Source organism: Akebia trifoliata, chromosome 5 (assembly GCF_017979445.1).
Source record: "Akebia trifoliata isolate Shusen 1 chromosome 5, ASM1797944v1, whole genome shotgun sequence".
NCBI classification, from domain to species: domain Eukaryota; kingdom Viridiplantae; phylum Streptophyta; class Magnoliopsida; order Ranunculales; family Lardizabalaceae; genus Akebia; species Akebia trifoliata.
In genome coordinates this window covers 922,852-932,973 of record NC_141379.1, presented here as the reverse complement: position 1 = coordinate 932,973, position 10,122 = coordinate 922,852, and the positions used below count along the sequence as shown (strand labels likewise).

At 33.9% G+C, this 10,122-nt stretch overlaps 1 protein-coding gene across 1 annotated transcript; it reads left to right on the top strand.

The window, feature by feature from the left end:
• The first annotated feature begins 7,616 nt into the window (after positions 1 to 7,616).
• LOC147400801 (protein TIFY 9-like) lies at positions 7,617 to 9,325 on the top strand. Its single transcript, XM_086441824.1, has 6 exons — positions 7,617 to 7,984; positions 8,075 to 8,285; positions 8,384 to 8,477; positions 8,565 to 8,688; positions 8,793 to 8,850; positions 9,049 to 9,325. The coding sequence occupies exons 1-6, from the start codon at positions 7,882 to 7,884 to the stop codon at positions 9,113 to 9,115; spliced, it is 657 nt and encodes a 218-aa protein (XP_086297950.1). The 5' UTR covers positions 7,617 to 7,881; the 3' UTR covers positions 9,116 to 9,325.
• The last annotated feature ends 797 nt before the right edge of the window (positions 9,326 to 10,122 follow it).

Genomic DNA, 10,122 nt, shown 5'->3' with positions numbered 1-10,122 from the left:
ATGGGTAAGAAGGGCTTGAACCCACGATCTCAATTAAAGTTGCTTTGCAATGTGTCAAACCAACTAAGCTATGGGTCTAAGTCCTACATGCAAAATATAAAATATTTTTATGGTAAAAATATTGAAGAACGTGTATGTCAAGTGTTGCAAATATCCCATTTAAGTGATGGAATTTATCATCTCCCATGCATTAAAAATATTAAATATATCATATTTGGTTGAATTTCTAATCAGATTCGACTAGATTGATTTGAGTTTTTTTTTTTTTTTTAATAAATGGGATGTCTCGGTCGTAGAACTGATTAGTAGGGGTGAGGCAATTGATCTCATAGAACACCATATCTTGTCCAAATCCCTTGAGTACAAGTAATACCCAACAAATTCCAAATATTTGAGAAGTCAGGATAGATCGGTGTAAGTGGCCATCAAGGGGATATAAATTAAAAACTCTTCCTTCTTATAAGGAGATCATGGCCACTACACCCAACACTCATTGGTTTAAACGAGTTTTAGTAACAATGATTCAAAACTCAATTAATATGAGTCATGTAAGAAAGAGTTCTAGATATATTTCTTTTGAAGCTAGACATATAAGAGACTAGTGGTCAACTATGAAGGTGAGTTCAACCTAGGTCACGAGGGGTGTGGATCCTCAGTGATACTTTTATCCCATAGTTTCTTTGGAATACCCTTTCAAATGGTGGTGGGCCAAGTTGTAAAATAAAATCTATCCCATCAGCCATGGCTTGATCATCATGATTTGGATCAGATTTGCAAAAATAAAATAATTAAAACAAAAAACTTAACTTTTAAACCTTTTTAATAGATCAATAAGATTGAAAATAAACAGTAAATAATTTTCAACATTTCTCTTTCTAAATCAATGAGGAGACTTTTTTCTTTGCACTACGTAGCACTTTCTCAACCGTCTAAGTAAATTACATGGAATTGTAGGATATAAGTACGAGTCGTGCTGGAATAACATTAAATAGACATCGTTTGGGATATTGATGTGCATAGAACCATAGATACTTTTCACTCATATCTCAATGAAAAGCATCTGTGATTAGAGATGTCAATGGGTCGGTTCCGATTTGATTTCTATGATATTTGGAATCATAATCTTTATATTTTATCAATTCCGGTTCTTGTTGGTTTCAATTCTGGTTTTAAAATAAGTAAAGCAGAAATCAGAACCATTAAAAATCACGGGTACCTTTCGATTCCGGTTCTCAAGAATCGAATGAGAAAAATTATTTCAAAATCATTATAATACAAAATTCAACATATTATTTGTAAAGTATCAACTTAATAATAATTTGTTCCACTAAAATGATGATTTAATAATTTTTATTTTCAAATATTAAAATGTATTTCCTTTTCAAGTAATAAATTTAAAAATAAATGACTCATCTTAAGATCAAATATTTAGTTTATATGAAATTTGAAGAACTTTATATCGTATATGCTAATTTCAAAATATAAAATTATCTTGAATCATGTATAATGTAAAAATAAATTGGTTTTGAGTACTCGCAGGTATCCATCGAATAGAACCTAATGATTTTGATTCCTATCGATTCGATTTCATATTAAATTAGACTTTAATCGATTTCAATAAAAAAGAAACTAAAATCAGGATTTTTAATTTTCATTTCGATTCAATTATGGGTAAATGCGTACTCATTGACACTCCCATCTATGATTTTATAAACACATCCCGTCAGCAATGTCTCAAACGATGTTAGGTTCAACGTTACTTCAGCATTATTCTTACCTATAAGTATCACAGAGGATCCATTCTCGTGAGATCTAACACTCCATAGGCTTAGCCAACTCAGCAGAATTGGCACCCCAAGTTCTAAACAAGTGCCATGTGTTCTGGAAGGCAGAATGTTTCGATCTGTCTTGTCGATGTAAAGCAGTGTCTAGTAGGTTCAGTCAACATGTTTTTAATCAATTAATGTTGCAAGTGGGATTTCTTCATCAACAAATTAATTTGGATTTATATCTTTGTCGGTGGCTCTTCTCTTTTAATTTAATTTAATTTCATTCCATGTGGACCCTAACAAGATATTTTTTGCATTGAAATCAGAGTACTTTTGAATGGTTAGAGAAAACGTGCTAAACTCTATATAGAAAAAGATAATAATGATAATTTATATTGCCACTTCAAACTCTTTATTATAGTACACCAATTTTAAAATTAATTGTGTTTTAGTTATTTGGTAAGAGGGATAGCTATTATTTTTTGAGTGGTGCCAAATTAACATTGAAATTGACATCGTTTCACACATTGGTATGCACATGACCATAAATACTTCTCACTTGTATCTCGATGAAAAGTAACTATGGTTCTACATACACATCCATGTTAGCAACGTTGAAACAATGTCAATTTCAATATTACCCCATCATATTTTTTTCTCTTCATTAAACTTCAAACTAAAGAAAGAAATCGAAATTGAGAAAGGTTGAAAGACCTTTAGAGGGGATTGAGGTCAGGACGGAACCAGGATTTTGCCCATGTGGAGGCAATCAAGGGTAGAAATTTTTTTGTGGGGACAATTAAAAGTAAAAAAAAAATAGTTGTAGGGGCAACTAAGAGTGGAAAAAATAAATTGTGGTGGCAATAATGGCAAATTTCTCTATCCGTCGCTAAAATCTATTGCAATAACTCACTAATTCATAGAATTTAAAAATTCATGTGATGACAAGTTCCCCCACTCTAAATCCCCCCCGATTGGGGTTATTCAAGTCTAGAAACATCATGACATAGAAAGGGAGAAAAGCATAGAGACAGTGATTGAAAGGTTCGAAGTCGACTAGGAAGATTTTTTGAAACATAGGAATGAAATCATCGACAAATGCAGAAGGCCAAAAAATGTTCCTTCACCACCATCTCTGTTAACATTGTACCACTTAGTTCAATTACTAAAATCTCAAGTCATCTACGAGTCACATTAATCATCGAAAAAATGTTGATAAAGGATTAAGGTCAATTTATTTAAGAGTTGTGATAAATTGACGTGTTAAAATTGACACAGTGATTAACACGATTGACGTGACAATACACAAAATCATAGATCTTTTTCTTTGAGATACACGAGGAAAAAGATCTGTGATTCTACACACACGCCACATCATCACCATGCCAATTTAAATAAGCCAATTTATCATTTAATTAAGCTATAAAACCTTCATAGACCTTGGAGTTTTTGATTTCGATTCTAATTCAATTTCGAAAAAATGCGTACCCTTTAACACCCCCATCTATGATTCTATAGACACATCCATCGATCCACGTCAGCTATATCTGAAATGATGTCAATTTCAATGTTAGTTGAGCATTATTCTTTCCCATTAGTATCACAGAGGATCCATACTCGTGAGATCCTAACACTCCATAGGCCTTGACAACTCAGCAGAATTTGGCAACCCAAGTTTTAAACATGTGCCATGTGTTGTGGAAGGCAGAATGTTTTGATCTGTCTTGTCGATGTAAAGCAGTGTCTGGTAGGTTCAGTCAACATGTTTTTAATTAATTACTGTTGCAAGTGGGATTTCTTCATCAACAAATTAATTTGGATTTATATCTTTGTCAGTGTCTCTTCTCTTTTAATTTAATTTAATTTCATTTCATTCCATGTGGACCCCTAACCAGATATTTTTTTGCACTGAAATCAGAGTACTTTTGAATGATTTAAGAAAACGTGCTAAACTATATATAGAAAAAGATAATATATGCTACATATTATATTATAGAAAAGGATAATAATGATAATTTATATTGCCACTTCAAACTCTTTATTATAGTACACCAATTTTAAAATTAATTGTGTTTTAATTATTTGGTAGGAAGAATAGTTATTATTTTTTGAGTGGCGCCAGATTAACATTGAAATTGACATCATTTCACACATTGGTGTGCACGTAACCATAGACACTTCTCACTCGTATCTTGATGAAAAGCAAGTTACTTTTTTCATTGTCGTATTTTTTTCTCTTCATTAAACTTCAAATTAAAGAAAAAAATCAAAATCGAGAAAGGGCAAAAGACCTTTAAAGGGGATTGAGGTCAGGGCGGAGTCAGGATTTTGCCCATGTGGAGGCAATTAAGAGTAGAAATTTTTTTGTGAGAACAATTAAAAGTAAAAAAAAAAAAAACAATTGTGGAGACAACTAAGAGTGGAAAAAATAAATTGTGATGGCAATAATGTCAAATTTCTCTATCCGTCACTAAAATCTGTTGTAATAACTCACTAATTCATAAAATTTAAAAATTCTTGTGGGGACAAGTTCCCCCACTCTAAATCCGCCCCTGATTGGGGCTATTCAAGTCTAAAAATACCATGACATAGAAAGGGAGAAAAGCATAGAGAAGGTGATCGAAAGGTTCGAAGTTGAAACATAGGAATAAAATCATCGATAAATGCAGAAGACCAAAAAATGTTTCTTCACCACCATCTCTATTAATATTGTACCACTTAGTTCAATTACTAAAATTTCAAGTCATCTACCAGTCACATTGATAGTCGAAAAAATGTTGATGAAGGATTAAGATCAATTTACTTAAGAATTGTGATAAATTAACGTGTTAAAATTGACACGATTGACGTGACAGTGCATAAAATCATAGATCTTTTTTTTCAAGATACACGAGGAAAAAGATTTATGATTTTACGCACATACCACATCATCACCATGTCAATTTTAATAAATCAGTTTATCATTAATTATTTAATTAAGGTATAAAGCCTTTATCGATCTCAAAGTGCACTACTTCAATAGAAGTGGTCACTCGACTTTAACTAGTTGAGATTCCATAAAATAAAAAAAGTCCTCAAAGCTTACGCAATTGGTGTAGTTTTATTCATCCTGGTGTGTCAAATTTATTTCATGAAATAAAGTGGTTGCAACTCGGATGTGATGATATAAGTTCTCATAATAAATGTGGGTGGATATGACAAAGGTTCGGGCCGTGAAAAACGTGACTAGGGGTCCTTATCCGCAATTTATATCCGTATCCATCTGTCACTTGCGAATTCAAAGGAGTCATGAGCAATCCTTTAAACTGATACAGACATCAAAATCCAATCACCATCGTGTGGTTTTCCAATCAGGACGGATTGTTCGTTGTGAAAACTACCATCTCTTTTCATGCACCATTGAACATTACCGACATGAAGTCCGAGTTAACTCAAACAAATTTTTTTTTGTTTAGATTGCAAACATTTTCTCTTAAAAATCGTTTTGTTTAGTTGTCAAAACGATTGCTCGAGTTATTGAGTTGGACGACCTCCTAGTTCAAGTGACTCGCCCGATTTTCCAAAATAGATTTTAAATTTATTATTAAAAAAGCACTCACTGACGTGGCAGTAAGACTAAGCGGACTCCTCAAATTTTTACCAAAATCCGGATGAATAAGTGTAAGAGTTGTGCTGGAGTAACAACAGTTGGGACATTTCTGAGGTGAAAGTGTGCAAAAACCACAAATACTTTTCATCGAGATACGAGTAAGGTTTCAATGAAAAGCATCTATGGGTCCTGCACTCTTCCACGATGTTACTTCAGCATTCTCCTAAGTTTAAATCACATTTTTCTTTTTGTTCTTCTTTTCCCAGGTAGTTCCCAGCTGGCTACATAGATCGACACGTCAACAAAACACAAAAAACGTGATGTTTAATATCTAGTTGACTACTTTTTACTTCATTACCCCTATAGTTAGCCCTTTCTAGGTGACATATTTACGAACATTCTAACTTGTTTGGTGACTACTGCTGAGTGATTCGTAATCATTTTCAATTATTAAGATCTAAATATAAGGGATAGACTAGTTGCACACCACTAACTATCAAATTGCACTTTATCACTTAAAATTTTTCCTTTGTACTCTATTTTGATGATTGCAATTGAAATTAAAATAAAGATCTTGCACTCCATTGTGCTTTTTTTTTTTTGTTATTCTCAAATTACTCAAATAATTTTGTTGGTTCAATTTTTTTTTAAGAAATACTTGATCGTATAACAATCATACTTACAACTTACATGAGCAAAGATAAGGAAGTCACAAGAAGGTGTATAATCCTAAATTTTAACCGTATCATTAATGAACTGTAATTAGTAAGTTAAAATAGATGTTATATTAAAATAAAAGAGAAGAGGGGGGTATTTTTCAATGTGGGTATGCAACCAACTACTTAGTGGTGTGCAACTAGTCCACTCAAATACAATTATTCTTCCTTACTAATTGAATATAAATACTAATGGACATTGATAAGAGAGTTACTATTGTCAATCCAACTTTTACTTATTACATTTCAATATCTTAAATTATTTTTCACGCCATGATTAAAGATTAAAACTCACTATTCAAGCATTACAAAAGTTTATTCTAGTTATTACCTCAATAGTACGAAGCACATTAAAAAAAACATCAACACTTGATTACAAGTTAGGATTAGACTTAGATAAAATCCAAAGTGGGAATCTAAATAAAAATGAGAAAGTTTCTATTTGCACCCCCATTGATTTATATATTTATTTTTAGAATTTTGATAATATAACATCATTTGTGAAGCACGCCCTTGAATCTCTTTTCTATCTCGTAGGCATAGTGAAAAAAAAAGAAACTTTGTGATCTGATCACCTTGTGACATTTAAAAACATGATCCGATGAAATAGGGTTGTAGAAGGTAAAATTATATGAACTTAACAAAAAAAAAAAATTTAATAGTTATTTTACCATTGAATTTTATTTTAAAAATTTGGTGATCAATAGCTGTTTGTTTTCAATACCTTTGATCAAGTTCGAAAAATTAATTTTTTTTAATATAAATATTTTCATGAAATCTAGAAGATTGTATTATTGGATTGTCAATGCAATAATTAATGTGGGTTCAATGACCCTTTTTAAGATTTGAAATAATTAAAGATAAATCTATGGGGACATACGGACAACAAAAACGAAGTTTTCTCTTTATTAATGATATCATTCACACCACATGTCAAACGGTTGTTGGGTTATGAGCAAACACGTTACGACCTGCGAAAAGGAAATTATGTCATCAGCCCTCTTATTTTTAATTGAAGTGTAAGTTGTAACAAGTAAACGGACTGACAATAGCAACTCTCCATGAATAAAGAGAGGAGAACATCAATCGTTTCTGTTTATAAAAGAGAGTTGAACTGCTCCACCAACTTTTTCTAAAGCCACACCAACCGTCTGCAATTCTTTAGACTTGTATAAGAATTGGCATATCATTAGTAAAATTTGATGTGGCAATAGTAGCTCTCTTATAAAAATAACGAACTTGCTTCTCTGAAGACGTGTCGGCTTATGTGGGCTTTGCGTGATATGATGCCCCACGAGTACGAATTTCTGTGCTAAGCGTAAACATGGTGACATGTCGTGTTCTGTCATTTCCGTCATAATCGAAGGGTATTATTGTAATTCTCTTATTCAAAATTTTATAACTAATTTCAAAACCCGTGGAAGGCGTGCAGACATCTGTTCTGCTAACTTTTGTTCCTTTCGCAGGCTCACCTCTTTCCCGTGTACTCTCAATTAAAATTTCACTAATGCTGGGGTGAATTGGATTTACTGCGATTCTCAAATTTATGACGTGGAGATGCACACATAACCGTAGATTCTTTTTAAATGTATCGCGAGGAAACACATCTACGGTTATGTGCGCAATCCACGTCAGAAATGTAACAATCGCAGTAAATCTAGTGTCACCGCAGCACGACTCTTTAAAATTTTAAAACTCCCCCTCGTCTTCCTCCATTTAAATATGTGGCTCTCGTGATGTCGTCTCATTCGACCTCTGCTCCCCACAATTGAAGCAAAACTCAAGAAATCAAGAATTAAAGATAAAGATGTCTGGAGTTACAGTAGAGCTCGATTTCCTTGGATTGGAGAAACGAAATTCTTCTACATCTCAGTTTCACAAGCTTATAGAGCAAAAGAAAACCATTCGAAGTACGTAGATCTGCATTTCTGTATGTTTTTCTTTATTTTCTTGCTCGATTTCTCATTTTTATCCATACTGTACTTTCGATTTGATTACAGGTGTTCAATCCGCTATTTCGAAGATCAATCCACAGTTTCTGAAGCCTGTAATGGAATCAGGTGTTGCAAGCGCTTGTTTGGACGGTAATCTCAAACAGGAATCGATTTTTAAGCCAAACGGAGTTTTGTTTGCTTCGGAAAATCCGTTTTCTGCGCCATCGACTCCGAAAGAGAATCAAAGCTTCCTTTCTTTCTTTAATCAGATCCTCAGGTACTCGAATCCTTCGAATCAAGTTTGATAAACCTCTTTGTTTCTTGAATTTATTTTTTCTAGGATTGTTGGTCTTATTTTCCCTATAAATGTCACAGTGTTGCTTCTGAGACTCCTCCTGGAATACCAACCGCTCCTTTAACGATTTTCTACAAAGGAACGGTTTCTGTCTTCGATGTTCCTTGCGACAAGGTTCGTTCTTTCACAAATTAAATCTTGATTTCGCAATTTTTTTTTTAAAGAAAATTATTCATTTTTTTTATAACAAAATTCGTGTAGGCTGGGACGATCATGAAACTTGCGGAAGTAGGAAATTCGAAAACTTTTGAATCGGTTGATTCGAAAGTCGCAGTTTCGTTATCTTCAAGCGATGAACAGAAGTTGCTTGAGAAACTCAACGGAGGTCAGTGATTCTGTTATTTCTTTTCTACAAATGGAAATTCAGTAACAGCGTTAGTATCTCTAATTAGAAAAACTGAAAAAAAAAAAATTCATGTTCTGCTGCAGATCTGCCGATCGCCCGTAAGAAATCGCTGCAGAGATTTCTTGAACGGCGCAAAGAGAGGTACTTGGTTTATTGCTTTTTCTGGCGCACGTTAGAAACGAACACAAGCTAAAACAATCGTTTTTTTTTTTTTAATTTTTTCACAGAGTTTTACGAATTAATTTTCCAGAAAATTTTATCTCTCTTGCTACAGTGAGAAACACGTGAACATTTCCTTTCTAGGTAGGTTTGACGAACACGAGTTTTACATTTTTGCAGGCTGACTTCAGTGTCGCCATATGCGAGTGGGTCAGAATGTGCGGTGGAGAAGAAGCAGGTGGAGTAAATCTGAGCTGAGTCGAGCAGAGCCGAAGATATGATAGCTTTAGGGTTCGTTTGCCAGTACTAATTGCCTGTTAGTATCCTTTTGCTTTTGTTTATTCTCTTCAAAAATGGATTCTACCAATGACGTTCCACGTGTACGTGTTTGTGTTAACGTTTGAAATCCGTGAGGATTATTGCCTTCGTCATGACTGACGAGTCTTTTATCTTTCAACTACTGTTAGTAAAAAATTCTGAGAAACATTTTCTTTACTTACTAAGATTTTAAGCCTTCGTAAGTGTCATTTTGCACAAATGGATTAGGACATTAGCGATCTAACACCGTACCACAGCCCTCTAAATTCCATCCAAAACTCAGATTAAAAAAAATATTTTGGGTTTGATCCAAGATTTTGAAAAAGGATGGTTACCGAACTTCCACATCACTCCAAATTTTAAAAGTAAATTCAGCAGTGAAAAATAACTTTATTTGATGATTTGGTTTTCCAAAAAGTTCATAAAAATTTGTAGTCTACAACCTGAAGCATCGGATCATTTTTTGAATGTCACAAGGTGAGCCCTAAGACCCTTAGTAAGGTTAGTCTTACTCATTTTTATTTTTATTTTTTAAATTTCTACTGTCACACCAGAAAAACACTTAGGGTATGTTTGATTGCATGGAAAGTCACTTTCCATGGATTTTGAAATCCATGGAAAATTAGTTGTGGAAAATAGGTAGGGTTGGAAAATCAAATTCCATTGTTTGATTTCACTTGGATAAAATCATGAAAAAAATATGAGAAAAAATAAGAAGAGGAGAAGGAGGATGTGGCGACGACGAGGACGACGGTGGCGGTGGCGGCTACGACGACGACGGTGGCAGCGGCGACGATGAAGGTAAGTGAGGAAAATGGGGGGAGAACTTGGTGGTGGTGGTGGCGGAGGAGGTGAGGGATGGAGAAGAAGAAAAATAAGAAGAGAGAGAGAGAAGGTGGTCGGAGACGGAGCCGACGGCGACGGCGATGGTGACGA